The sequence below is a fragment of the Mesocricetus auratus genome, unplaced genomic scaffold (assembly GCF_017639785.1).
Source record: "Mesocricetus auratus isolate SY011 unplaced genomic scaffold, BCM_Maur_2.0 Super-Scaffold_100014, whole genome shotgun sequence".
Lineage (NCBI taxonomy): Eukaryota > Metazoa > Chordata > Mammalia > Rodentia > Cricetidae > Mesocricetus > Mesocricetus auratus.
The window spans coordinates 23,366,478-23,394,319 of NW_024429197.1; the positions used below are offsets into that span (position 1 = coordinate 23,366,478).

General features: G+C 52.1%; 2 protein-coding genes across 7 annotated transcripts in view; one reads left to right on the forward strand and one right to left on the reverse strand.

Moving 5' to 3' along the window:
• Szt2 (SZT2 subunit of KICSTOR complex) overlaps positions 1–23,867 on the forward strand; it is a 45,422-nt gene extending 21,555 nt beyond the window's left edge. For all 4 annotated transcript variants that reach the window (XM_005083877.4, XM_040756807.1, XM_013123409.3 and 1 more), the window contains 44 exons: positions 330–471; positions 628–720; positions 860–938; positions 1,041–1,334; positions 1,492–1,633; positions 1,745–1,852; positions 1,938–2,001; positions 2,194–2,379; positions 2,707–2,874; positions 2,950–3,037; positions 3,155–3,226; positions 3,408–3,609; positions 4,636–4,735; positions 5,907–6,036; positions 8,359–8,511; positions 8,592–8,694; positions 8,784–8,889; positions 8,978–9,089; positions 10,066–10,184; positions 10,287–10,451; positions 10,657–10,741; positions 10,891–11,055; positions 11,347–11,514; positions 11,895–12,028; positions 12,391–12,557; positions 12,976–13,073; positions 13,157–13,289; positions 13,474–13,604; positions 13,718–13,818; positions 13,892–14,068; positions 14,235–14,502; positions 14,602–14,681; positions 14,765–14,890; positions 14,978–15,177; positions 17,265–17,355; positions 17,547–17,627; positions 17,707–17,781; positions 20,120–20,333; positions 20,680–20,833; positions 20,987–21,109; positions 21,219–21,624; positions 21,748–21,864; positions 22,840–22,908; positions 23,037–23,867. In XM_005083877.4, the coding sequence (XP_005083934.1) occupies positions 330–471; positions 628–720; positions 860–938; positions 1,041–1,334; positions 1,492–1,633; positions 1,745–1,852; positions 1,938–2,001; positions 2,194–2,379; positions 2,707–2,874; positions 2,950–3,037; positions 3,155–3,226; positions 3,408–3,609; positions 4,636–4,735; positions 5,907–6,036; positions 8,359–8,511; positions 8,592–8,694; positions 8,784–8,889; positions 8,978–9,089; positions 10,066–10,184; positions 10,287–10,451; positions 10,657–10,741; positions 10,891–11,055; positions 11,347–11,514; positions 11,895–12,028; positions 12,391–12,557; positions 12,976–13,073; positions 13,157–13,289; positions 13,474–13,604; positions 13,718–13,818; positions 13,892–14,068; positions 14,235–14,502; positions 14,602–14,681; positions 14,765–14,890; positions 14,978–15,177; positions 17,265–17,355; positions 17,547–17,627; positions 17,707–17,781; positions 20,120–20,333; positions 20,680–20,833; positions 20,987–21,109; positions 21,219–21,624; positions 21,748–21,864; positions 22,840–22,908; positions 23,037–23,180 (6,133 nt within the window). In that variant the 3' untranslated portion in view covers positions 23,181–23,867. The remainder of the gene's footprint in view (positions 1–329; positions 472–627; positions 721–859; positions 939–1,040; positions 1,335–1,491; positions 1,634–1,744; positions 1,853–1,937; positions 2,002–2,193; positions 2,380–2,706; positions 2,875–2,949; positions 3,038–3,154; positions 3,227–3,407; positions 3,610–4,635; positions 4,736–5,906; positions 6,037–8,358; positions 8,512–8,591; positions 8,695–8,783; positions 8,890–8,977; positions 9,090–10,065; positions 10,185–10,286; positions 10,452–10,656; positions 10,742–10,890; positions 11,056–11,346; positions 11,515–11,894; positions 12,029–12,390; positions 12,558–12,975; positions 13,074–13,156; positions 13,290–13,473; positions 13,605–13,717; positions 13,819–13,891; positions 14,069–14,234; positions 14,503–14,601; positions 14,682–14,764; positions 14,891–14,977; positions 15,178–17,264; positions 17,356–17,546; positions 17,628–17,706; positions 17,782–20,119; positions 20,334–20,679; positions 20,834–20,986; positions 21,110–21,218; positions 21,625–21,747; positions 21,865–22,839; positions 22,909–23,036) is intronic.
• On the reverse strand, positions 23,866–25,903 carry Hyi (hydroxypyruvate isomerase (putative)). Of its 3 annotated transcripts, none has more exons than XM_013123411.3 (8): positions 25,608–25,903; positions 25,426–25,537; positions 24,919–25,033; positions 24,668–24,746; positions 24,528–24,577; positions 24,404–24,431; positions 24,125–24,259; positions 23,866–24,019 (listed from the first exon to the last, which is right to left on the reverse strand). In XM_013123411.3, the coding sequence occupies exons 1-8, from the start codon at positions 25,804–25,806 to the stop codon at positions 23,946–23,948; spliced, it is 792 nt and encodes a 263-aa protein (XP_012978865.1). In that variant the 5' UTR covers positions 25,807–25,903; the 3' UTR covers positions 23,866–23,945. The 3 variants fall into 3 exon arrangements, with proteins under 3 accessions (XP_012978865.1, XP_012978864.1, XP_005083936.1); XM_013123410.3 differs by having other exon boundaries at positions 23,866–24,048; positions 24,362–24,431; positions 25,608–25,900; XM_005083879.4 differs by having other exon boundaries at positions 24,362–24,431; positions 25,608–25,864.
• Between the last annotated feature and the right edge of the window lie 1,939 nt (positions 25,904–27,842).

The window sequence follows — 27,842 nt, forward strand, 5'->3', positions numbered from 1 at the left end:
GAGGAAAGAACAACTAGAATAGTGAGGGTGCCAAGGACCCCACCCCAGTGAGTGCTCTGGAATCCCAGGCCCCCCACTTTCCATGGCCCCCTCTAAGTGAACACTTGCTTCCAACAAGCTTTGCTTCTCCTCTTCTCCACTTATGCGGAATGAGACTACCCTCCCACCCAGTGATGTGAGTCAGAAGGGGGTGGAACCCTTACTCTAAGAGGGTTGATTCCCCTCATCAGCCCCCAAGCCATTGTTCTGACACCCTATTGAGAGAGACAGATGTGTACTGCTCTAGCCCTTGGTGATTCTTAACAACGATACGGTCCTTCCCATCCCAGCATAGAGACTGAGGACCTAAGTGAGCCTGAGTTTCAGAGCACCCGTGTCCCTGGGAATCCAGACCCTGGCCTGGAGATTTCTCTGACAGATGTCTGCCAGCTTAAAGGAGAGGCACACGATGCCCTTCATGGCCTCATCCAGGTGGGAACTTGGGAGAGAGCAGAAGAAGGTAGAGTCCTGCTTCTGCAGCCCTCAGATTTCTCCGTGGGTTGAGGATGGTCGTGTATCCTGGTCTAGTGAAGAGAGTAGTGTCCTGTATGGGGTGGCTGACATAGCCTCCTTCTAAACCCACAACAGGAGAAGTTCCTGGAGATCAGTCGTCTCCACTTCCGCACGGTACCCTCCAATCCCCACTACTTCTTCTATTGCCCTCCATCCAGTCGGCGAGAGGTGAGACGCTTTCTTCCTTTCCTTCCTCAGGCCCCAACCCGGAGCCCCAGGAACCCCCAGCCTATCTGAGTCCTTTTGGATCTTGGTTCCCTGACACCTAAGTGTCCTGCTTTGATTACCTGTCTTTTCTCCTCCCCAGGATGAGGGACCCCGAGACACTGTCGACAGAAAAGTCAGTGACCTGGAGTTTTCAGAGGCTGAGCTCGTGGGAGAGGAAGGTATGTGAGTAACTGGGTCAGAGTAGGATGGCTGTTTCAAGCTAGGATTCAGTGGTCCCCATTGCTCTCCTCTCCTGTTGACCACATGTCTTGTGCTGCTAGGGGACACATCTGCCGGCTGTGTGGTCACCGAAAGCGATCCAGAGCTGGAGGTGGAATACCGTGAGAGTCGCGAGCCAGACCTGGGGCCCGCTGGGCTGGACTCTGCATCACTGTCAGATGCAGACACTGTGAACCCCGATGAAGACTCCTTCAGTGTCTTAGGGGGTGACTCACCCCTCGGGCCTGACAGCCTCATGCATGACCTGCCACCCCTCTTCCTACATCTCACGTGCTCCGTGCGGTTGCGTGGGCAGCACAGCTCAGTGCCTGTGTGCAGCCTGCCCACCTGCCTGGGTGAGTTTGGAGGAGCCAAGAGGAAGGCCAAAGGTCCCCTGCCCGCCCTTGACAGGGGAGATAGAGAACCTAGGAGAATGACTTGGTATCACTTAGAACTTGGGAATCTATATTTTTCAGGGATACCCAGGAACCCCTAATTTTACCTCCCTTACAGGCCAGGTGCTTTCCAGTCTAGAGGGACCCCCAGTAGGAGGCCGAGTCCCCTTGAGGGACCTCAGTATCACTCTCGATGTCTTTGTGTTGACCTTGCCCCTGGAAGTGGAACTACCCCCAACCTCGGACCCTCAGCACCACCGGTACAGCTATGAGCCTGGCAGGTTCTGGGCTTTCAGGGAGTGGGGAGACCTTGGGAAACCCTAGGAGGATAGGAGCTCCTGAGCTTTGACTTTTGCTCCCACCCTGTTTAGGTCAACATCGGAGAGCAGTGCTTCATTCCCACGGTCCCCCGGGCAGCCATCATCTTTAAGGTCAGATGATGGCCTAGGGCCCCCACTACCACCCCCAGAAGAAGAGAGGTACATCCTTATCTCCCTCTCAGCTTCTCACTCCCCCTCAGTTTCATTCTTGGGAAACTAGTTTATAAACCTTTCTTCCACTTAGGCACCCAGGACTGTCCAATTTGGCCACACCCCACAGACTGGCTATTGAAAGCACTATGAGTGAGGTAAGTGCCTTCTCCTTCCGTGCTCTACCCGACACCCTTTCAGTCAGGTAAAAGAGATGAGGCTCTGCTTTATGCTAGCACTAAGGCAGGCTTCTCTCAGGCTATAAGGCAAACTACCTTCGAGTATCTTTTGGTTTGGGGTCGAGGTGATGTCCCAATAAGCAAGGGCTTGCACCTGCATTCTGTCTGTAGATCCGCTGGCTGTTAGAAGATGAGATGGTAGGGGCACTCCGAAGAGGGGGCATCCCCCAGAGCCCTGCCCTGCACCGAGCAGCTACCCACATTCATAGCTCTTCGGGACGCTCTACCTGCCTTCGCCAAGCTCCTCCTCTGAGCTTCGTGTTTGGGCCAGAGCGCTCCCTTACACAGTTCAAGGAGGTAAGCCACTCTCAGAACACTCAATGGTTCTCTGGGGGATCATCCTTCCTTGAACCCCAGAAAGAAGGGCCCTTTTTTAACTTCAATCCACAGAATTTCCCTTCCTGTATCTCCTTGCCATATCTTCTGCTCCTCCCCCATTTGCCTGATAGCCCAATTCCATGGACAGTAACCAGCTTCCCACCTTGTTTTTGGACCTGCTGAATTTGGTCAAGTCACTTACTCTTTTCTTACCTCAGCAGTGGTGATGCTACCATCTGCTTCCATGGTAGTCAAAGTGTCAAATGAGAAATCCTGCCTAAACCATGATTTTGACTCCTTCCCTAGGAGTTCCGACGCCTTCACCTCCCTGGCCATGTTCTCCTTGAGGATCCTGACAGTGGCTTCTTCTTTGTGGCAACTGGCCAACAGCCAGGTGGACTCCATGGGGAGCCCCCTCCAGCAGCCTGGGCTTGGCACAGCCATGAAGACAAGACTGAAGACGCTGAAGGGGAGGTAAGTCTGACCTGAAGACCAAAGGTGTGGCAGTTGGCATGTCACTATACCTCAGTTCTGATTTCTGTTCTTCAGGTCCTGATAGCCAGCCCCCAAGTCCCTGGCTCCCTAGAGGATTCTGAAGGTGCCCCCCTCATCAGCCTGCCCAGCTTGTCACAGGGAGGTAAGAGGATGGGCAGCATAGTCTAGGGGCCATAGCTGTCTCTCCCAGCTTCCACGTCTGCTGGCAGGTCCTCCACAGGATCCAGAGATACACCGGGCATTTCTCCTCTCTATACAGGAAGTCAGCCTGGGCCTACCCGGGGCCTAAGCCTTATGTCCAGTCAAGGCAGTGTGGATTCAGACCACCTAGGTAAGCTCAGAGTGGGGGTGGAGGAGCCCAAGTTGGTGGCAGCTGGGCTTAGGGCTGCATAGGTCTAGGTAAGGTGTGTCAGAGGGGACTTACTTAAAAGAGTGTCAAGCCTGATGCTCTTGAGATTCAGATGGCTCAGGCTTGGCCAAGGATGGGATAAATGTGAGCACATTTGACACAGGTTATGATGGTGGCAGCAGTGGCTCAGACAGTGAGGGTCCCAGTGAGACCCTTGGTGAGAAAGCCCCCTTCACACTTCGGACTCCACCTGGACCAGTACCTCCACAGCCTTCACTCTCAGGCCTGCCTGGGCCCTCCCTGCCTGATTTCTGGCTCATCGTCAGGATCCTGCAGGATCGTGTGGAAGTGTACGCACATGCTCGGTATGTACAAGCCATGGCTCCCAGATGCTGTCAGCCTCTTGTGCGTATTCACACAGTACCTCTCTCCGGGTTGGTAAAAATCCCTAAGATCAGGCATGGTGGCACACACCTTTAATCCCAGCACTGGGAAGATAGAGTTAGGAAGCTCTCTATACAAGTTTGAGGTCAGTCTGGTCTACATTGTTTCAGGTCATCAGGGCTACAGTGAAACCCTGTCTGGGTTTGGGGCAGGGATCTTGAGAGCTTTGGGGGATCTTCTGAGGCCCACTCCTGATCTTCCCACATCTTCTAGGAAAAGTACATCCCTCTTAAATTTATATTTATTTATTCACTTATTTTTGAGATAGAACTGACCTGGAACCTATTATGTAGACCATACTGCCTCCTGAGTGCTGGAAATAGAGGTGTGCGCCACCATCTCTGGTACTCTTGACTTTCTCAGTGGGTTTGAAAAGCTGCTGGGGATCATGACTTCTCCCTGAGCCGTACAAGCATCTACAGTTCATAAAGTTTCCAGAAGTTGATATTTGAAAAACAGAGTGATGGCTGATAGTGAGCAAGTGTGTGTAACATGTAAGTGCCTGTCTAGCATGTGCAGGGATCAGCTTATCCAGTCTACATAAGAACTCTACATAGTATTGTCCAATAGTGTGGGTGAGGAAACAGTACAGAAAACTGAATACTTGCCCGAGTCACAGTAAGTGACAGCCAGGACTCACTAAATACCGTTCTCAGAGGGGGCACAAGAGAAGGCCACCATTTTGACCAAAGTTGAGAATAAACAAGGGATGCTGAATGGTGGGAGCTTCAGTGTAGTTCCATGAGGGTGCTGGCAAGGCAAGCATAGAATCTAGGCCTCCAAAACTGCTAGAAATGTCCAAGATTCCCCTTTCCCACAAATTCACCTCTTACGTCCACGTTTAACTCCTTTATAGAGTTTCCTTTGGCCCCAGCACCATGACCTTCCCTCCCACTTAGGACTTCCTCCCACTGCAATTTTCTGTCATATCCATCCTCTCTGCTTAGGAGCCTGATTCGGGAGGATGGTGGGCCTGGCACTGAGTGTCGCCACCTGCAGCAACTCCTGGTGAGGCGCGTTGGGGAGATCTGCAGAGAGGTCAACCAGGTAAGTCGGCCAGGGGCAGGACTCAGGCACAGGCAGAGCAGAAGAGGAAGGAATTTCTAGGAACCAAACTTTTAGAACCTGGTGGTCTGTGTCAGGCTAAGCAATGACAGAGACCTTTTCTTTGACACCCCAAGTTCTGGAAAACTGTTACTCCCCCAATTCCCTACAAACTGGAAGGGTCTCATTCCCTGTCAATGACTCCTAGATGTACTAGCATTAGGAAGTCAGTGAGAACCACTCACAGGGACCCTGACTCTGGTGCTTGTGTAGAAAATGCCAGAGACAGGCGGTGGTGGCGCACGCCTTTAATCCCAGCACTCGGGAGGCAGAGGCAGGCGGATCTCTGTGAGTTCGAGGCCGGGCTGGACCAACAGCCTCCAAAACAATACAGAGAAACCCTGTCTCGTAAAAACCAAAAAAAGAAAATGCCAGACAGACATTGGACAACTAAAGTCCATGGGTGATTTCCATGTCAGCTGTGAAGACTCTGTAGCAGAGAAGCAGAGGCTGCTAGGGGAGCGCATTGACGGGTCTGTGACCCTGGGTATCTGGGAAGACTTCTTGAAGAAAGCACTTTTGAGAACTGAGAGATGGTAACCAGATTCTCATGAGGAACAACTGTTCGCTGGGTTTGCTGTCAGAGCCCTGAGCTCTGTTCCAGCAGGACACTATTCTTTCATTACTGCTGCTCTCATCATGGCCCCCTCATCACTGCTACCCTTCATTGGTGGCTTTTTGTTTTGTTTTGTTTTTTTTTGAGTGGTTCATTCTTTGTTTTTTTTTCCCACTTCAAAATTATATTTTTGACTCCCCAAGCTGCCTGTATCACCTTTTTCTCCATGCAGATTTGACAGTGTCTCCTTGATGAGAAACCTGTTCCTTGGCTTTCACTCCACAGTGCCTAGAAATAACCTTTCATAGTACCAACATAGGCTGTTCTCCAGGTTGCAGCATGCAAGGCTGACGCAGTATTGAGGCAGACTGTCCTTGGCTACTTCACTTTTGTTTTTGATACAGTGTATTACAGGTAGTCCAGGCTGGGCTCTTGATACTCTTTTTGACCTTGGACCTCCGTAAAAGTGGTTATTCTCTGCGGCCTTTCATCACCCCTGACCATCACCCACTTAGTAGAAGATATTTCGGTTTTCTGACACCTTGTTCCTTCTCCTAGCGACTGCTTCTTCAGGACCTTCATGACAGTCATGTTTGTAACTCCCTTCTGGTGGCCGAGAGTGAAGAAGATCTATGGCGCAGCGAGACACCTTTCCATTCCCGTCAGCGGGCACCCCTGCCCAGTGATGGTATGATCACAGCCAGGAGCCTCCCTCACAAAGCAGTGTCTCTGCCCTTCCTTTTACCCATTCCTCTCGTGGGAAGCAAGACTAGAAAGAGAAGGATCCCTGCATTTGGCTGCTGCTAGGTCATCACTGACTTTACAGAAAGCAGTTTCAGTGGAGAGATGGACTAGAAGCCAGACGAAAAGGCAGAGTGAGGCAGAGAGCAACTGCTCTTTCAAGTAGGTCAGCAGAGAAAGTGGATATAGTGACTGAAGGAAGGGAGAGGCAAGCAAAGACCTTCAAAATGAGGTTCAGAACTGAGCTTGCTTCTGTTTAGTCGGGGGAAAGCCATACCTGGAGAATGCTGAAGAATAATGGATAAAAAAATGGTTAGCACCAGGCTGTGACCTCATTTCATAATGGCATGGCTTTGCCTTGATACCCAAAATATTTATCTTAACCTGTAGTTGGTTTTTGTTTTGTTTTTTCTTTTTCTTTTTCTACTCTTTGGGGGCCTGCAACCCAGCTCCGAAATAAATACAAGGACACTTATTCAAGTTTATGAATGTCCGGCCTTAGCTTGGTTTGATTCTAGCCAGCTTTTCTAACTTAAATTATCCCATTTCTCTTTAATTACGTTTTTTACCCTTTATTCTATGTATTGTCTTTGCTTCTCACTCCATGACTGGCTATGTGGCTAGGTGACTGGCCCTTGACATACTCTTCTCCTTTTCTCCATTCTCCCTCTCTTCCCTGGATTTCCCCTCCTATTTATTTTCTCTGCCCCCAGCCCTATCTGCTTCTCTCTCCTGTTTAGGGGTTGGCCTTTCAGCTCTTTATTAGAGCAACCAGGTGTTTTAGGCAGGCAGAGTAACACAGCTTTTTTTTTTTTTAAGATGTATTATGTTTACAGTGTTCTGCCTACATATGTGACTGCAGGCCAGAAGAGGGCACCAGCTCTTGTTATAGATGGTTGTGAGCCACCATGTGGTTGCTGGAAATTGAACTTGGAACCTCAGGAAGAGCAAACAGTGCTTTTAACCACTGAGCCAATTCTCCAGCCCCAGAGTAACACAGCTTTGCAGAGTTAAACAGATGCAAATAAAAGAATGCAGCACATCTTTGCATCATTAAAAAATATTCTACACCATTAATCCAACAGGGAAATAGACAAGTGAAGAGTGTGGGGGAGTAAGAAGTTGGCAGCCAGTTCCACAGGGAGGAGACAGAGGGGAGGAGTCTGAGACACTATAGCAAAGTTAGTCTTCTGATTGGCTGTCCTTCCAGACAGGCAGCACCAGGCTTCTTTGGGTTTCTTGAGGTTTCTGGTTATGGGAAGGGAACACACTAATGGGGGTAGTAATTAAAGTCTCAACACTTAGGCTTCCCTCTCTTGCACCCCATGAGTGCTTATGCCAGCCCACAGAAGAAAAGCCCAGTCATGACCTCTGCAGTTGTCCCTTCTGGTTTGAGACGCCTTATTTTTAATATTCTCCACCCTTTTGACCATTGTTAGAGGAGTATTTCTCTTAGCATATCCTGGGATGTTTCCCTGCATAGAAGTAGATACCCCATAATTAGCAGACTGCTGTGGTTTTGAGAGCCATTTCTGTACATTGAGACTGAGCCAAGACAACCAAGCACTCCACATCAGGACTCTGGGCAGTCTGGCATGGGAGACCAGTCCGAACCTAGGCACAGCTCTTCCTTGTTTTAGTCTCCATATATTCTCTGAAGCCTTTAGGAGCTGCATTCTGGGCCAGAGAGCCCGAATTCTCTTGGGTAGTCTGTGTGTTGCTGACCCCTGTCAGTAGTGTTTCTGGGGAATCAAACTGCTCCTTCATCCTAAAGAAAGTTCCTTGTTCCCCTGGAAGGATGACAAGGATGAAATGGTGCTGGGCTATGCCCATGGCCCTTGATTACTACTATACCAGCTGCTGGGGTGCCTTTCCTTCAAAGCACAGGAATGCTGCCCTCACTCTGCAGCTAGTATGCACAGGCATCCATAGCTTGTTTCTTTCGATGAGGTATGCTACAGCTTTTGGTGAAGACAGTACTTACGGGGCCACTGGCATGTGCTGTGATAAGCCAGGATCCTTTGGCCTCGCCTTTAGAATTGCCTTTCTTGATGTCCCTCCTTAACTCCTTCCAGTCTCCTGAAGACAGTCCTAGAAGCCTCTGTACCATAGCCTCCTCAGGATGTGTCCGTGCCTAGCTCATCTCTGCTACTCATGTTTACCTTTCCTTGGGAGAATGTCAGGGGTGAGGGATCAGGAGTAAGAAGTCTGGGGTAAGGAGGCTGAGGCCTGGATATCCTGTTTGTCACCTATGCTGCCCCCTCTGCAGATTACGCTGCTGATGAGAGCTGTGCTCCCCGAGGATACCTAGCAGCCACGATGCAGTTTGTCCCAGGCCATTTCTCCTGTGACGTTGTATGGGGAACTGTGATCCGAGTCCATTCACGCCTCAAGATGGGACCCAGCATGGGGGTCTCTCGGGGTATGTGATTGGCATGAGAGGGCAGGCAGGAGTGGGAGACCTAGGGAAAGAAGTTTCCTCACCCCATGTTACTCCTCCAGCTATCCAGGCCCTGCGCTCTGTGCTCAACGCCTTCTCTGTAGTGAACCGGAAAAATATGTTTGTTTATCAAGAGCGAGCAACGAAGGCCGTGTACTACCTTCGGTATGTGTACCCTGAGGACATGGGTTAAAGGCTGGGTCAGGGATGGCATGGGAGGAGATATGCCCAAAGACCTTGCCTTTCTTTTCTAGACTTCTGGAGACATCCTGCAGTGACCGACCATGGGAAGGGGATTCTCTGCCCCAATCCCTAGCTCTGTCCAGAAGCCAAGAACCCATCTACTCTGAGGATGTCTCGGCATGTGTCATTCCACTACCTGCTGCTCCCATGCACCCCTCATCCTTTGCTTCTGGGAGCTAGACCCTGACCATTGTTGTCCCTGTAGGGTCCTCGTTCTCCCCTGGACATGGCTTCCAGCCGCAGTCCTGATGCCGTTCGCCCTGTGGGCCAAGTGGACAGACATATCCAGCTGCTGGTGCACGGTGTAGGACAGGCAGGTAAGGATTCTGAGAAGTATTTATCTTGCAGCTGCCTAGTCTGCCCTGGACTCTCTCCTCCAGTGCTTGCTGTGCTCTGGGCTTGCCTTGAGTAGGAACCAGGTGAGACAAGACAGCCTGATTGAGGTGTGGTATGGGAAGAGGCCAGACAATCGCAGAATAGCTGCTGGGTCCCCTGGCCCGAGACCAGAGATGGGCTGGGTGAAGATGGTAGGATCAGTTGGAGCTGCATTGAACCTGAGGTGCCCAGGTGATGTGGACCAGATCTTAGGCTAAAATTGTCACATGCTGCTCTAGTTACATTGTATCGCTGTGGAAAAAACACTAACCAAAAGCAACTTAGGAGTTTTTTTCAGCTTACGGGTTACATCATCAATGGAAATCAGGGCAGGAACTCAACAGTAACTTAAAGCTGAAGCCATGAAGGCATGCTGGTGCTGGCTCACTTACCAGCCCATGCTCAACTAGAATTCCCCCCCTCTCCACCCCCACCCCCCACACCCCACACCCCCCACACCCCGTGACCACCTGCCCAGAGGGTGGTGCTGCCACAGTGTCCTGGGTCCTCCTGTGCTAATTACTAATCAAGACAATCTCCCACAGATAAGTCTACAAACCAGTCAGCCTGGGCAGTCCCTCAATTGAGACTTCATTCTCAGATGACTGTAGGCTATATCAAGTTGACAGTTAAAGCTAACTAGGACACTTCTTTTTTTAGTAGTTGTAACACAACTCTGGGATTGGTGGTATTAAAATTACCGCTTTTTGGATTCGAACTTTGAGGACCTTAGACAAAATGTCTGTGTCCAGAATCATGTTGAGTAGCCCGAAAAACAAGAACTTTGTGCTGGTTCCCTTCTAGCTGGCATGCATAGTTTTGTCCATTCCCATCATGTGGTCAGGGACTTAAGGCCTAGACTCAGGATGGCTGAAAGCTCTAACAGTTCCCCCACCCTTCTAACATGGCTCGGTCAAGGTCCTGAAATCACAGATGAATTGGTGAGGGTTCTGCGTCGGCGCCTAGATGAGGCCACACTGGATGTCATCACAGTCATGCTGGTTCGGAACTGCAAGCTGACCCCAGCTGATGTAGAGGTCAGCTGCCTCTCTGACACCAGCCTCCTTTTTGCATCCAGCCATGGGTGCCGGGGATGTCTAGCCTACAGCCATACCTTCAGCTCTGTTCTTCTAATGCAGTTCATCCAGCCTCCTGGAAGTCTCCCCTCGGAAGTTCTGCATCTAGCCTTGCCTCCATCCTGTAGACCCTGGCTTCCCGCCCTGGCCTGGTACCTCCGTCAGAATTTACTCACCTTCCTGCACTCGCCCAAGTACACAGACAGCAACAGCCGGAACCACTTCCAAGTGAGAGTGCCCTCACCCTCCACACTCAGTACCCTGTTCCCTGCACCCAGACGGTCACTTTTCTATAGATACTTCCATCTGTGGTTTTGCCCTTGGGCCTGGGTCCACCCGCCTGCCTGTGTCTTCCGGAGCTCCCATGCATACATGCTCCCTCTTCCCCCGCCATGGACCTCCATCTTAGTGCTCATGGCTGTTTCCTCCCCAGCACCCACTCCCACCACAAGGTGGCCTGCCCGACTTGGATATCTACTTGTATAACAAACCTGGGGGACAGGGCACCGGTGGCAAAGGTAAATTGCTGGGCTCAGGCCTTGTGCTATACCAAGTGTAAGAAAGGCTTTTTTCACCTTCAGGCTAGGAAACCTTGCTGCTGAGGAGGGGACTGGGAGGGGCTGTGTGCGTGTACTAGATCTGAGCCTTCCCATGGGTTTCTGCACAGGAGTTGCCTGCATCACTCTAGCCTTTGTGGAAGAAGGAGGGGCACCCATCTCACTAGCAATGTGGCCCCCTTCTTCTCCGGGGCCTCCGGACCCACTACAAGAGGAGGAATTTGAGCAACTAACTCAGGTCGTTCGCTGCCCAAACATGCTGGACAGCTCTTCAGGTAAGACAGCCTGCTGGGACGGAGTGTTCCATCAATGCTATGAAGACAGAAGTGGTGATCTGGGCTGGAGAGATGGCTCAGAGGTTAAGAGCACTGACTGCTCTTCCAGGGATCCTGAGTTCAATTCCCAGCAACCACATGGTGACTCATAACCATCCACAATTCAATCCAGTGTCCTCTTCTGGCATATAGGCAGAACACTGTATATGTAATAAGTAAATCTTAAAAAAAAATTAGAAGTGGTGATCATGGTGGAATGCCACCACAGGTGACCTCCATTTTCCCCTCCAGCTCAGGATGGGTCCCCAAGGCTGCGACTGGATGTGTGGGAAAAGGGGAACATTAGCATTGTACAGCTAGAGGAGAAGCTCCGGGCTGCAGCTCGCCAGGCCCTGGCTGATGCCATCATGGAGCTGCGTCTGCTGCCCGCTTCACTGTGTGCAGAAGACACACCTCCAGGTATGCAAATCAAGAACCCAACTCTTATACTGGATCCAGAGAAAGTCAGCAATCACGGCAGGATCATGTGGTGGGCAAGGGTGCAGACTGAGGGTCAGAGAAAGAAGCAGAAGCCCCATCAGAAATACACGTTCATTTGCCCACCACCTGTCTGCACACCCTCAAGGTGAGGCAGTGGCAGAAGTGTGTACATTCAGCTGCCCCAGCCCTAACCCCAGCACACATACCCTCAGGGACTCATCTCACGTGCATGCACAGCTACAGCCATGCGTGTCATACTCACCAGTAGAGTAGGGGTTGAGACACTTGTGCCAGGCTTGGGGTGAGCTTTTCTGTAAAGGGAATCAGTGACAGGAGCCTGCAATGTTTGGTGTCCACAGGAAGTCTCAGGAGCGGATCATTGGAAACTAAGAGCCCTGCCTGCAGAGCCGGCACCTTTCCCTCTGCCCCTGTCTCGGGGGAGCCTGTGACCCCACCCAGCAAAGCTGGCCGCCGTAGCTTCTGGGATATGCTGGTAATGGGAGGAAGTGGTGAAGCTGGCCTCTGTAACTGTTTCCTACCTGCTCCAACCCTCTCCCCTACCGCCCTTGTTACTTGTCTTTTGAGATAAAACTGCTCTGTCCTTTGGATTGGAGTTTGCAAAACAAAACAAGTCCCAGCTTACCAACTGCCTTCATGTTTCTAAATGGGAACCCTCTAAAATAGCACTTTTGCCCACAAGGAAGATGAGAGTCAGGAAAGTTAGTAAATGACCCAGGCTGGTTAGTTAGCCTCCAGGGCTGAGCCATCAGGGCCTGAATCAGGCCTCTAAGCCCTCTAGGCTCATTTCTGCTCCTCTTCCTAATGGCACATCCTCATTCCCTGCTTTGTTGCTAGAGTAAAACAGAAGGTGGAGATTTGGGTTCCCCCAAAACAACTGATGACATTGTCCTGGACCGGCCAGAAGATACTCGGGGTCGGAGGCGTCATAAAACTGAGAACGTTCGGACCCCAGGTGGATCTGAGCGGGCACCAGGCCCAGATTCCGGAGCCCAGAGACAAAGGTATGGGTGTGCTGTGTGTGTATGATGTGGCATGGTGTGGTGTGTATGGTGTGGTCTGTGGTGTGTATGGTGTGGTATGGAGTGGTGTGTATGGTGTGGTCTGTGGTGTGTATGGTGTGGTATGGAGTGGTGTGTATGGTGTGGTATGGAGTGGTGGGTATGGTGTGGTCTGTGGTGTGTATGGTGTGGTATGGAGTGGTGTGTATGGTGTGGTCTGTGGTGTGTATGGTGTGGTATGGAGTGGTGTGTATGGTGTGGTCTGTGGTGTGTATGGTGTGGTATGGAGTGGTGTGTATGGTGTGGTCTGGAGTGGTGGGTATGGTGTGGTCTGTACTAGGGCATATCCAATGTAAAGTCCCCGGATGGTACTTGGTAACCGTGTGCCCTATGAGTGTGGCATTCTAACTCCTGTTTTCAGACGCCGGACAACACAGCTGGAGGAGGGTGAGGTGGGGACTCTGCACCCTGTGTTTGCTCGTGTCATTCAGCGCTGGATGGGATTCATGGTTCAGATTGGTGAGACCCTGGTCCCCCTCCCATTCCTCAGTCCTTGGCCTACTTTCCATGCTGCAGCCATGCAGTGACTTCTCTGTCTCCAGGTTGTGCCTCTGTGTCCAGAAGCTCCACTCACATGGTGTCCCGGTTCCTCCTCCCGTCCATCCTGTCAGAGTTCACCACTCTAGTCATCTCCATGGCTGGAGACACCAGTGTCCGAGTCTTTGAGCAGCATTTGTGAGTTTGAGATCTGGTAGCATTGAAATGGCCTTCCTTCCCCAGAGTCCCAGAAGTTGGCAACTACAGTAAGCCAAACCAGTAGGGACTGGGTTAGCAGAAGTGGGCACAAGGCCTCAGGAGGTACAGGTCAGAGAATGGAGCCAGGAATTGTTTCTTCTTACCCGCTCCTTCCTCCCAACAGAGGTTCTGAGCCAGATATCTTCAGCCCTTGTTCCCCAGGGCAGCTGGGTCCAGCATCCCGCCCAGCAACTGAGCGGCACCTGCTTCTTCTAGGAAGGAACTTCGCACAGTGGAGGAGACCAACCCAGCAGGGTGAGGAGATTGTGGACTCCAGTGACTGCTGGGTAGTCCCTGGCCCTGCAGGGGGAGGGTGGGATCTGGGGCTCCACCCACAGCTCCCCACTGTCCTCCTCCCCTCCCTGTAGCTGCCAAAGCTGTGCAGCGCTTTGAGTCAGGAGGAGATGGAAGCCCAGGGCGCAGTGCTCCCCGGCAAAGGCTCTTGCTGCTAGAGGTCACAGACAAGAAGGTAAGTGTGCGCTCAAGGACTGGGGTGGGAGGAGGGGTTCTGTGACCTCGCTGACCCCGGCCCCTATCTCTAGCTACAGCTGCTGACTTATAACTGGGCTCCAGACCTGGGTGCAGCATTGGGCCGAGCTCTGATCCGCCTTGTACAGTGGCAGAACGCACGAGCCCATCTCATCTTCTGCCTGCTCAGCCAGAAGCTTGGACTCTTCCATCACTGCGGCCAGCTGGACTTTCCTATGCGAGATGGGAAGGTACTGCTGCCTAGCTCCCTCCACTAGTTCTGGCCTCTGAGTGCCAGTTACAGGAAGCAGGGGATGGGAGACAGACTGGGGACAGGTGGTAGGAGAGGAACCCCTGATGTGGAAGGGTTCAAGGTCAAAGGGGCTTGAGCCAGATGTGACTCTCCATCCTTCTCAGGAGCCAAACCCATTCTTACTGCCAACCATGGAAGTGGAGACCCTCATCCGGAATGCAAGCCCCCCACTGAGTCGCGAACAGGGCCGGCTGAGTGGGGCCTCTCGTGGTGGAGGTCCCCTCTCCTTGGATACATTTCCCTTTGATGAAGCCCTAAGGGACATCACAGCTGCTCGCCCCAGCTCCACAGTTGGTCCTGTGCCCAGACCTCCAGATCCTGTCACCTACCATGGGCATCAGTTCTTAGAAATCAAGATGACAGAGCGCAAAGGTGAGCAATGTGGGCCAGGCAGTGGGGAAGGAAAATTCTGGGGAGACTGGGAGGGAGTGGTCAGCTGAGAAGGGTTCTGCTGATGCCGTCCACCCCCAGAGCTGGAGCGCCAGATGAAGATGGAGAACCTGTTTGTAACCTGGCAGCAGCGTTCCGCACCGGCCAGCATGCCTATCAGTGTGAGTTGCCCCCTCTGCGTCCTCTAAAGGTCTGTGGCCCTTCCTTGGCCACTGTTCCAGTGAGCACTGTCCTGTGTCCCCAGGCTGGGGAGCTGGAGACCCTGAAGCAGTCATCCCGCTTGGTGCATTACTGTGCAACAGCTCTGCTCTTTGACCCAGCTGCCTGGCTGCATGGACCCCCAGAGACTTCTGCACCCTCTGAGGGGCAGGTGAGCCTTAGCTCTCTCCCCAGAGACCTGTCCCCAGCAGTGACCTGCACTTCAGTGGATAAGAGCCTGAATTCTTCACTCCTGCAGCGGCGACAACGTCCCGAGTCAGGATCTGGAGGTCGAGAGGTTCCCGCAAGCTGCGAGTCCTTGGAGGTGGCCCCTCCAGGAGCCCGAGAAGAGCCATGGCTGAAGGAGCTGAGCTTGGCCTTCCTGCAGCAGTACGTGCAGTACCTACAGAGCATCGGCTTTGCGCTGGTTCCACTTCGGCCCCCATCGCCTACCCGCAGGTGAATCTGGTCCTTCTTCCTAACCACTTACCCACCATGAGTGAGGCCCTGCAGCCTGCCTTCCTTCAGATGGCCCCTGCTTTGACAGCTCAGGCATACTACATATTCATCCTAGCTCACCACACTGGCACACATATGTGAAGATCTTAGACACGTTTCATGGGGCCCTCCTGCATGTCCTACAAACCTCATGCAGCTTGTCAAATTCACAAGGACACACACAGTCTGCACATTCCCACCAAGCTGCGCCTACCCACACCTCATTTGTTTAGATGCCTGCATATATCCATTCATGCAGATCTCACATACACCCCTGAGCTTTTGAATGTGGGTCTTATTGATCCCTGTCTTGGTCTTTGTGATATAACCTCTTCACCTTGGTCCATTTTCACCAAGGTGCTCTGTAGTGGTCCTACTTTTACCCTGACCACTCTTAGTCACACTCAGCTCTCTGTCTAGTACCGACAGCCTGAGTCCTGGAAGACGTCAGTTCTCTCTTACTGCATCCATCAACCTAAACCTGACAATTCTTGTCTTAGGCCTGATTCAGAGCCTGTACTTTTGGTTTTAATTGTGTGTGTGTGTGTGTGTGTGTGTGTGTGTGTGTGTGTGTGTGTGTGTGTGTGTGTGTACCAAGACTAGCATGATTTTTTTTTGTTTTTTTGTTTTTGGTTTTACGAGACAGGGTTTCTCTGTATTATTTTGGAGGCTGTGAGTCCAGCCTAGCCTCGAACTCACATAGATCCGCCTGCCTCTGCCTCCCTAGTGCTGGGATTAAAGGCGTGCGCCACCACCGCCCAGATTAGCATGATGTTTTTTCACTGTGTAGATCTTGATAATCCATTCAAGGGCACTTAGTTCAATTTAATGAGTTGTTGTCCTTGAGTGCTGACAGAAACACTGACCACACACATTCAGCTGATATTTTCAGATCAGACCATAGCAGCTGGAGTACACAGCAAGAGTGAGGACTCTGAGGGAACTTACGTGAGAGACTTCAGTACACCTACTGGGGACCTGTCTTGCTTTCAGATGGCCAATGAGGAAATATGATGCTAGTTTTTAAAAAAAATATTTCTAGAACATAATTTAAAGTTAAGCATCCCTTTCTCACCAGTTTTAGTGATCACTAAGTCTAATAGCACTTCCTTGAGGATTAAATGGAACATTTCTTCTATCAGAAAGCCACTTCCATGGTAAAGATACCCTGAGCAGTACCTGCTGTAGGTAGTGAATAGTAACTGAATTGCCAGTGTTCTGAGTGCTGCACTGAGTCCACTGGTCCCAAATGACACCATGAAGGTCAGGAACTTAAAGGAATCACCCCCCAAGATGGTTCTAGGCTGGTGAGCCCCTAAAATGTGCCCCCTTCTCTTTCCTCAAGCATTGGCACTCCCATTACCACCCACCAGCACAAGTCTGTCGTCTCAGCTCCTTCAGGCTTTTCAAAGTCCTTCCCTGCTTCCCATTCTCCTTGTTCAGTATTAACTAGAAGGGGCTGGAGAGATGGCTCAGTGGTTAGGAGTTTTTGCTGCCTTCCACAGGACCCAGGGTAGTTAGTTCCCAGTCCCACATCAGACAACTTCCAGCCACCTGTAATTCTAGCTCTTGTGGTCTTCACAAGCAGGTGCAGACGTGTCACACATACTCACAGATACACACAAACACAAGTAAAAAAAAAAATTAAAAGATCAAGAACAGTGGGGTTGCTATTCCCCAATTAAAAGAAAACCGCTTTTCCCTCTTAGAGGAACTATCCTCAGGGCATCCGACATTTCCTAATATGATTTCAAACATGCCTCATCCTCTCCTTCCCCTCTATAGACCTCTCTCCCAGGTAACAAACAAAGATGCCTGGTCTACTGCCACCCCTACACCATCCTGAACACAGCTTACCTGCCAGACAGCAGCTGCCCTGCAGTCTAGACCTGGACTCTAGCCCCAGCCATGCTTACCAGGGAACTCTAAGCAAGCTCATCCTCCCTCTGGCCTGACTCTCGCCTGTAAAACAAGTCCATGTGAAATGATGCCACAGCCTTCAGCCCTGGCCTGCTTCATTCAACCTTGTCTCTCTTCCTTCTGTACAGCACCAGCCGGCTACGGGCTATGGCTATCCTTGGAACAGAGGGCCGTGGCTCCTTTTCCTGCCCTAAAGCCAAGACTGAGGGGAGCCCTAAGGTAACTCACTGTCACATAATGGTGAAGTCAGCAACAACCTGAGTTGCGCTCCCATCCGTACCCCACGTCAGTGATTGCACTGATTGGCTGACCCTAGACTACCGGTACTAAAGCCAGGAACCTAAGGGACTCTGCTGTGTGGGTTCGAGACTGGCGGGCCTTCAGCACACGTCCCCTTTTCCTCTCTTCAGAGCACTGGCACGCCAGTCACTACCTACCACCTGCAGCGGGCACTGCCTGGGGGCATCATCCTCATGGAGCTGACATTCCAGGTAAGAGCGGGGAGCCCTGAGTGGGAGGAACTCCCCCTTCCTCTCATGCCCCCCTCACCTCATCTCACCCTCTCTTCAGGGCTGTTACTTCTGTGTCAAACAGTTTGCTCTGGAATGTTCCCGAATCCCCATGGGACAGGCTGTCAACTCTCAGGTATGTCATGGAGCCAGAGTCATGTGAGAGGACAGAGAGCTCAGGTACACTCGTTGCCACACCATTATATGGTGGGCACTATAGCTTCATGACCCACGTGGTGGGCATAGAGGTGATGGATCAAGTGCTGACTGGACCACTCTGTCTGACCCTGGGAAATCCAAAGCTACATTCAGCTGTTGTACAAAAGCAACAGAGATCTACAGGACCACAGAGATGGTCCTGCCCTGGGCCAGCACAGTGTATAATGTGACGGACACATCACGTCAGTGCCATGCAAGACCTAGTCTGCTGGGGACAGCTGACACTGTCAGTGTAGTCACCAACACACCAACGCTGGCACTTGATTATTATTATGTTCCCGTCTGTCTGCCTCAAGGCAGGCCCTTGATTCCAGGAGGGCCAAGCAACCAGGAGCGTGCAGTTAATCAAGGAGCAAGTAAGGTCAGCAACCTGAAGCCCTAACTTGCTTGCTTTGCCTCTTCAGGTTGCCAGAAATGTCACAACAGGGCCTATACCTTGTTGTAAGTTCACATGTACCTCTGAAAGATTAGGATCTATGGGACTCAGTGCTGTCAAAACTGCCTCCTCTCCATTGTAGGGAACTCCAATGCATGAGTGACTCAGATGGTTGCCTTTGCTTTGAACATTCAGCACAGATACCTGACCACAGTAGGTCACAGGATAATACAACCTAGAAAAGCATAGTGTCTTCACGTGCAGGAACCTACCTGGACCAGAGTGCTCAAAGGGAAGCTGCCTTTAGGCAGGTCCTCACGCATGCTTTTCTGTGGGTAGGAAGTCTTCCTCCCAACTTCCTCGGACAGCCTGTTTCCTGATTGTCAGAGTTGCCTGGGCTCTCTCCATCCCTCCTTCACTAATCTCTAACCCTGCTCAGGCTTCTCTTTTGTTTTTCGAGAAAGGTCTTACATAGCCCAGGCTGTCCTGGACTCACTATGTAGCCAGAAATGACTCTGTATTCCTTACCCTCCTATTTCCACCTCCCAGCCGCTAGGATTCATAGGTAGGGTGAGGTAGGGAAGAGCTGACCCTGTGCAAGTGTCTAGACTGCTTCAGGATACATCGTTCATTAAATGCCCACTCCATGCAGAAGAGAAGTAGTTTACTCGTAGGCAGGTGGTGAGCCTGAAGGTCAGTACTTTTGTCCTGGAACACACAGCTCAGTCAGTGGAAGACTTGGTTGAAATCTAGGTTTCTGTACATTGATCTCACTGTCTGTTCATCTCAGCACACTGCCCCGACTGAGATCTTGCATTATCTCCAAAGTAGGTCAGGAGCCTGAAACCTAGAGACTGGCTTACCATGGCCACGCAGCTAGTCTGGCTTCTTCTAGCGTTTGTTTTCTGTCGACCCCTAATGCTCCCACGGGTGTCTAGATGGAGCCTGCCATTCCGGCAGCACACCCCGTTGTTAGCACTGTTGGTGGAGCGTGCCATCAAGAAAGGACTTACTCCTTATCTCCGCCTCTTTCCCTCACTGCCTTCCTTCTACCTCGAGTTCATTCAGCCAGGTGGTCACATAGACTCAATCAGAGGAGGCTTACTGGCCTGGCCCCGGGTGTTCCAGAGAAGTTTTACAGTGAAGAGTAAGAGTTATGCTTGGTGTCAGGCAAATGAGCATTCCAGGTAGAGGGCTCTCAGTATGAAGTGCAGAGGAGCGTACTGTCCTTGGGAAAGGCAGGTGAACGTTTCCTGATAGGTGAACAGCTGATCTTTGACCTCGGCCTGATGTTCTGTGTCAGTAATTTCTAGTACTTTGTAATTATTCATTCCACATGTTGCCTATTATTCCATATTCAACTACTAGACTGTAAGCTTCTTTTTTTGGGGGGGGGGTTGAAACAGGGTTTCTCTGTGGCTTTGGAGGCTGTCCTGGAACTAGCTCTTGTAGACCAGGCTGGTCTTGAACTCACAGAGATCTGGCTGCCTCTGCCTCCCGAGTGTTGGGATTAAAGGTGTACACCACCACCGCCTGGCCTAGACTGTAAACTTCTTAAAGGCAAGGGATTGTGTCTGTTCCCCTGCTCTTAGAATGTTACTAGTAAATAAAATACATGGTAGGCCTTTGCCGCATTGCTAAATCTGTATCAGACTTGAATGCCCAAATGGCCCCAGTTCCATATAAACACGGAGGCACAACACAGTACTACAAAGTGTAATAGGAAGGTTCCCCAGGGAAGCTGTGCTGGCTGAGGGAGTTCTGCTGGGCCCACAGCAACAGGAAGTGCTGCCAAATGTCCTCGCTGCCCAGGAGAGAAGAATGGGTTGGACAGCTTGTGTTCCCATGCCCTAACCCCGCCTCCTGCTCTTCCCCACAGCTGTCCATGCTGTTCACAGAGGAGTGTGACAAGGTCCGGGACCTGATGCATGTGCACTCCTTCAGCTACGACTTCCACCTGCGCCTTGTGCACCAACATGTGCTCGGTGCCCACCTGGTACTGCGGCATGGCTACCACCTCACCACCTTCCTGCAGCATTTCCTAGCCCACCACCCTGACGGCCCTCACTTTGGCCGCAATCACATTTACCAAGGTCAGTGCCGAAGGGCAAGCCAGTGAGGTTAAAACAGAGCAGCCACATGGCCAGGCCTGGCCTGATAGGACCATGAATGGCTCATTTCCTTTGTACCACATCCATGCTTTCGGTCTTTGACTGTCTCTTAGGTTTTTCACAGTAGGTTTCATACCAGAATTAAGGCCTGTGTCCTGCCTGTGTTACCCTGCTCTCTGTTCTGAGCTCTTTATCCCATCTCAACAACATTCCATAGCAGCTTGGGAATTCCCCAGGGAAGCAAAACCTTAGTATTCCCATCCCCTGTCCCAGCTCAGGCTCCTTGTCCCAGGCTTAGTGTCTGTTTTTCCTGTAACTTGTCTCATAGGGACACTGGAGCTCCCCACCCCACTCATTGCTGCCCACCAGCTATACAACTATGTGGCCGACCACGCCAGTTCTTACCACATGAAGCCATTGCGAATGGCCCGGCCCGGTGGCCCAGAACATAATGAATACGCCCTGGTGTCAGCATGGCACAGGTAAGGCTAGGAGGCAGCTTCCAGCACAACCTAGTAGGGCTGAGGTTGGGGCCACACTTGCAATAGGAAGGTGTATGTTTTCTTGGGCACGAAGGTTGGGACTGGTTTCTTTAGACCCTTGGAATTGACATCTCTCCCACCCCAACTACACAGCTCTGGCTCCTATCTGGACTCTGAGGGACTTCGCCATCAGGATGACTTTGATGTATCTCTGCTTGTCTGTCACTCTGCTGCACCCTTTGAGGAGCAAGGAGAAGCTGAGCGACATGTTCTGAGGTCAGATCTCTTACCTCGAATGTACCCATTTTTCAGATTGCCCTCTACTCCTACCCATGAGTATATTGGTGTGACACTCTCCCACTCTCCTGCTCCTTCCCTTCCCCAGGCTTCAGTTCTTCGTGGTGCTTACCAGCCAACGAGAACTCTTCCCAAGGCTCACTGCTGACATGCGCAGATTCCGGAAACCATCTAGGCTTCCCCCTGAGCCAGAGGCTCCTGGGAGCTTGGTTGGTAGCCCTGGGGAGGCATCAGGAATTATGCTGGCCCCAGGGCCAACTCCTCTGTTCCCACCACTGGCCACAGAAGTGGGTATGGCCCGGGCCCGACTGGCTCAGCTGGTTAGGCTGGCTGGTGGTCACTGCCGGCGGGATACCCTCTGGAAACGCCTCTTCTTGCTGGAGCCACCAGGGCCTGACCGGCTAAGACTGGGGGGGCGCCTGGCCCTGGCAGAGCTGGAAGAGCTCCTAGAGGCAGTCCACGCCAAGTCCATTGCAGACATTGACCCCCAGCTGGTAAGAGAACTGACTCCACAAGGGCCAGCATTGCTTCCAGAAGTTCCATAGCAGGCGGGGTGGGAGGGAAGGCATCTTGGGTGAGTCTGGAGTGGTAGGCTCAGGGCTGTGGCCCCTCCCCAGGACTGCTTCCTGTCCATGACCGTCTCCTGGTACCAGAGCCTCATCAAGGTTCTCCTGAGTCGATTCCCCCAAAGCTGTCGCCATTTTCAGAGCCCGGACTTGGGAACCCAGTACCTGGTGAGTCCCATTGGCCCCACTCTCCATCTGACACCACAGAACCATTCAGGGAGCTCAGGCTTAGCAAACAAGCTCTGCCTGACGTTGTCATCTTGCTGCAGTCGGACCATAATGATAGCCTAAAAAAACCTTTTTGAGTAGTGGGTAGTGAGCCTGAGTGCATGATTGCTGAGAAGTGACACACCCAGGCTTGATGCCTACTCAGCCCACTGGAAGGCAGGTGCTCACCTCCACCACGTCTGGGGACCTGTGTCTCAGCAGTATCCCCAGAAGGTCTGTGCACGCTGGGATGAAGGCCCAGCTGTGAAGGACAGGGAGAGAGAGCTACAGGGATGAGTGTGTGCATGGGAAACTGAGGACACAGCTGCGGTTAGGAAGACCGTGAGGGAGAGAGTAGTCGTAGTGAGCCTGGAACAGGATTTGTCTCTGGCTAGTATACCACAGGTCATCCAGAGAAGCCAAGGCTACCGGAGGGCAGGCAAAGGGGCATTTGGGGTGCCAACGATGGGAGCGCTAAAGCTGGATTGCGACAGAGGAAGTGTTGAGTTCTTGGGGCAAGTTGAGTCTGTCATCCATGAGATGTGTGGCCATCGGGATCAAGAGAGAGATAGGCCACAGTCACATCAGTAGGTAGTAGGTAGCCCCAAGGAGAAACAACCTCTGGTAGATCCCAGAGCTGAGTGTAGGGAGCGGGGGACATCAAGAGGCAGCAGGAGACCTAGAACTGGCTGGAGGGGGCCTGCCAAGGGTCTGAACTATCCTTCACTTCCCTAGAAGTTTCTGACAGGGCTCCGACAGACAGATTGAGGCCCAGTGTGGCAACACTACCCTGAGTGACCCAGGCTCGCAGATAGGATCAGATATAACAAAAGGAGGCCTCACCCACCTGCCTCTGTAAGAAGCCCTGCAGGAGGGTTTACACCCACTCAGGTGAGACAAGTCTCCCTCTCTCTTCTGCTGTATCTGTTGCTGCAGGTGGTGCTGAATCAAAAGTTCACCGACTGTTTTGTGTTAGTGTTTCTGGATTCCCACTTGGGAAAGACGGTGAGGACAAAGGGCATGGGACTTCATGGAGGCTGTTCCCCAAGTACTCCACTCAGCCTTCTAAGAATGGGCTACCTGTCCTTCCTACATGATCTCTCACCAGTACACCTCCATCTTGTTCCCCACAGTCTCTGACGGTGGTGTTCCGAGAGCCCTTCCCAGTGCAGCCCCAGGACAGTGAGAGCCCCCCTGCCCAGCTGGTCTCTACCTACCACCACTTGGAGTCAGTCATCAACACAGCCTGTTTCACCCTCTGGACTCGCCTCCTCTGAGAAAGTGGACCAGCGGCTTCATTGGTTGAATTGTGAATCTATAAGCTTGCCTGTCTGAGGCAGGACAGACAGGCACTTATGAACCCCCAAGCCCTCAGATACAGTGACACCAAGGATTGTGACTATGTCTGAGGAACTGCTGCTATGCTCTGGCCACTGGGACTGCCTTCCCTAGACGCAGCTGCTGGCAACAGGGATTGCCCGCCCCAGCTGCTAAGCATCCTGGACTACTTTAGGCCCCTGGACCCATCCAGAAGCCTCCTTCCTGCCCACCTGGTGGAGTTCCAGGCTTCCTGTGAACTGGCAAGCACTCACCCCTTAGAGCTCTGCTAGTGACCCGGCTCACAGCTTGTCACTGTCTGCCACCTGCATCCTTGGCCCTCTGGTCTTTGTTCCTGCTTGGCCATCACTGTTGGACATTTACTCTTTTGATAAGACACTGGTTCTAATCTTGGCCCTACCTCTCAAGCGACCAGTGTTTGCCTCCCCCACCCCCACTGGACCTTTGGTTCCTCATCTATAGATAAGGAGAGCTCAGAAGCTCTCTGTGTCCACAGCAACCCTGGCACCAACCAGAGGATCTGAGCTTGATCTGTGTGTCCCTTCTCAGTAGGAGGGAATTAACCCAGAGACAAAAGCATTAGACACTGTGTGTCCCCCACCCCTGTAAATACACACATGAAAATACTCAGTGCGTCTTTAATTCAGAGGAGGGGCCTCAGGGCCCTTGCCCACTGCCCCACAGCAGCATGCAGGTGTAGAACCTCACTGGCCCATCTGTGGGTGGCCCCGTCTGTCCCAGTATGAACGTAGCCAGCTCAGACCCTCCACCGTGTCTCCTGCAGAAGAGAGGCAACGCCATCTCGACCCATAAGGGAAAGGGCAGCCCCTGTCCAACACCCATCCCTCCAATGTCCCCTGCCCCAAGCTACCAGGAGCCTCACCTCGAGGCCGATACTCGCAGCCCACAAATCCTTGGTAGCCTTCATCTTCTAGCAGCTGGAACAGGTAAGGGAAGTCCAGCTCTCCAGGACTGCCTGGCTCCCCTCGGTCTGGGACCTGTGCCACCTGCACGTGCCCTAGGGACAGATGAAGAGAGACATGGGACAAGGAGTGGAAAGGGAGACAAGCATAAGAACCAGCATGAGACCAGGAGGAGCTTGGGGAGGGGGAGCCCTCACCAACAATGGGCAGGAGCTCCCTGATGTTTCCTGTCAGATTACCATCCATGATCTGCCAGTGGAATATGTCCTGGGGAAGAGAGTGTCAGTCAGAGCCCTCAGGTGTCCTCCCCAATTCTCCCCAGACCGAAGACATGACCTGAAGAAGCACCCATCTTCCACTCACCATTTGCAATTGAAGATTGGGTCTCCCAACCTTCTGCAAGATGGCTGCCGCTGGGGGGGGAAAGCCAGGGGAAAAGCCATGAGGCTTTGCAACATGTGATTTAAAGAGGAATTGGATATGGCATAGGACTAGAGTCTTACCCTGCTGGGGTGTATCCAGGAAGTACCGGGGGTCCGTGATTCGTGTGTTAATGGGCTCCAGCAGTCCCACGAGGTTCTCCTAGAACCATAATGGAGGCTGTCCCGGGCTCCTCCCCACATCTGTCCCGGGCTCATCAGCAGCTTCCTCTGTTCCTCTGGCCTGTGCTCTCGCTCAGCTTTGTACCTCATCTACTGTCTCCACTGTGTACCACCTTAGTCCCTTACGTTAGCTATGTGTTTCCACCTCTTACCTGAGCCAAAACCCCAGCTGCATATCTCAGGTTCTCCAGAAAAACTGTCTCCATCTCACCCTGGACTGCAGCTCGCTCAGCCCCTTGAGGCACTCGGCCAGCCATCAGGTGGATCCTGTGGAGAAGGAGGTAGGGAGGGGCTCATGCCCTCAATTTCCTACCTATCTTCTAGATGTCCTCTGGCTATAGCAGCCTCACCCATCTCTCCAGGTCTACTGTCCCGACCATCTAAGGCACGATACCCAAGCAGCCCAGTGCCGCCCACATTAGTGTCAGCCAAGGCCAGGCACCATGCCCTCTTCCAGTCACCCATGGGGCCTCTTCCCATCACTTCCTCCCTCCTGGACTTTTTTTTTTTTTTGGTTTTTCGAGACAGGGTTTCTCTGTAGCTTTGGAGGCTGTCCTTGAACTCAACTTTGTAGACCAGGCAAAGGTTCTAGCCCACAACGGTGTCTCCCCTCCGAGCTTCTCTCGACACGGCCCGGTGGTCAAGGGAGGGCAGGGTACCTGGGGCAGCCTAGAGCCTTGGCGTACAGCACAGCCTGCTCCAGCCCCTCTCGGAAGGCCGTCTGTCTCCCGGGGACGGCCCCCAGTCCCATCTCCCCCTTCTCGTGGTCTCCTGCGGAGAGAACCAGCGTCAGTGCAGGCTTGGCTCCCGCAGCCCTGCCGCTCCCCTCCCCGGTGCGCACCCCGCGGCGTGTTGATGAGCACCAGCCGCAGCCCCGCGGCCCGCGCGGCACTCGCCAGCGCCTGGGGCGGCTCGGCGTACGGCCAGGCCACCTCGGCCGCCTCGAAGCCCGCGCGGCCCGCGGCCTGCAGCCGCTCGGGGAGCCCGGGGAGCTCCGGGAACAGCCAGGAAACGTTGGCGGAGAAACGCAGAGGAGCCATGTGGACGGAAGACGGAGGCGAGGGCGCGGCCTTGGGTCAGGAAGCGAGGCAACCGGCGGGGGGCGGAGCGCACTTGGAAACCGCAGCCCCAGCCCAGTTCAAATAAAGGGAGATGACCTCTGAACGAATCGCCTGGTGAAAAGGAGGTAGCTTTTCATTAAGTAACGCACGAAAGCTGTGAGCAAATAGCTCTGTTTGAGAACCACAGCGTCACACATGCTGGCTCAGGACTCCCACCGCCATCCTCCTGCCTCAGCCTCCTTATATGGGATTACAAGCCTACTCCCACCACACTCGGGTCTTTATGCCCGCGGCTATCACACCGCCAGCCTGTTACTGGATGAGCAAATTTTTTTTCTTAGAAAATTCGGATCATGTTGTTCATAGTTTTATAGCCTATCCTTTTTCAAACGACAGTCTATTAGCATTCCCTCGTGTTCTTCAATACTCTTCGAAGTCATGCCAATCGCCGCTTATTGTTGTATTGCACACTTAGACAACCCATAATTATCATCACGTCGCTGTGGTTAGGGTGTGTGTGTGCGCGCGCACGCGCGGACTGTAGCCGCACTTTAAAGCACCTCTGGGTCTCCATCTTCTAAGATTCCTCTTTTAACCATGTCCATTACAGTGCTTGCCAGTCCTGCCTAAGGCGGTAAGCAACTGGGGGCAGGGCCATCTTCCTCTCCTCTGATTGGGTCATGGGAGGATAGCCAAGGATAGCCAACCTGGCCAGTAAAGATTCCATCAACACATCATCATCATCATCATCATCATCATCATCTTAATTCTTAAAGTGAAACAAAAGTAGAGCTCAGAAGAGTGTAACGGTCCTTAAGTAAAGGCATCGGGAAAACCGCTGTCCCCGGGCAGCTGCTCCACAGCTGGGAACTTTCCCTGGCCCAGAGCCTACCTGTGTTTCTTGAAACAATTGGAACAAAACTTTCACACACAAAAACTATATAGAATTATATAGTCCATAAATGAAAACATGCTTAAATTCTTTTCGAGACAGGGTTTCTCTCTATTGTTTTTGGAGGCTGTCCTGGAACTCGTTCTGTAGACCAGGCTGGCCTTGAACTCACAGAGATCCGCCTGCCTCTGCCTCCCTAATGCTGGGATTAAAGGCGTGCACCACCAACGCCCGATTTAAGTTCTTTTTTAAAATTTATTGTGAGTTTGTTCACTATATTCGTGCAGTACCGACGGAAGCCAGAAGAGGGCATCAGATCTTCAAGAATTAGCTGCTAAGTAGGTGCTGGGAACTAGACTTGGGTCGCAGAGAAGAGCACATCTTCCCCAACCTCCCTTAAATTCTTTTACTTTTTTTTAGATTCATTTATTTATTAGGCATATGTTGTTCTGCCTACATGTGTCCCCATAAGGCCAGAAGAGATTTCATTACAGATGGTGTGAGCCACCATGTGGTTGCTGGGAATTGAACTCAGGACTTTTGGAAAAGTAGTCAGTGCTCTTAACCTCTGAGCCATCTTTCCAACTCCCCCTTAAATTCTTGATAGCTATGCTAGAGTGCTTTCTTTCTATCTTTCTTTCTTTTTGTTGTTTGTTTGTTTTTGAGACAGGGTTTCTTTGTATTGTTTTGGAGGCTATCCTGGAACTCGCTCTGTAGACCAGGCTGGCCTTGAACTCACAGAGATCCGCCTGCCTCTGCCTCCCGAGTGCTGGGATTAAAGGCGTGCACCACCAACACCTGGCTAGAGTACTTTCTGAAAGGGCAAACTTTTAAGGATCGTGTGTACCTAGAATCCCCAGTACTTAGGAGATTGGCACAGGGGACACTGGCACTGAGTTCAAAGCCAGTCTGAGCAGCACAGCAACACCTTGTCTGAGTGAAAGAAAGGAGTTTTAAAATGTAAATGTAGCCGGGCGGCGGTGGCACACGCCTTTAATCCCAGCACTCGGGAGGCAAAGGCAGGCGGATCTCTATAAATTTGAGGCTGGGCTGGACCGACAGCCTCCAAAACAGTACAGAGAAACCCTGTCTCGTAAAACCAAAAAAAAAAAAAAAAAAAGGA

What these genes read in the sequence shown, in the direction of transcription:
- Hyi (XM_005083879.4), bottom strand. Translation starts at nt 25,806, where the DNA reads ATGGCTCCTCTGCGTTTCTCCGCCAACGTTTCCTGGCTGTTCCCGGAG. An exon ending in CAGCTGGGGTTTTGGCTCAG is followed by an intron (nt 24,747 to 24,918) that starts GTAAGAGGTGGA and finishes TTATGGTTCTAG; the next exon opens with GAGAACCTCGTGGGACTGCT. An exon ending in CCTGGATACACCCCAGCAGG is followed by an intron (nt 24,578 to 24,667) that starts GTAAGACTCTAG and finishes TTCCCCCCCCAG; the next exon opens with CGGCAGCCATCTTGCAGAAG.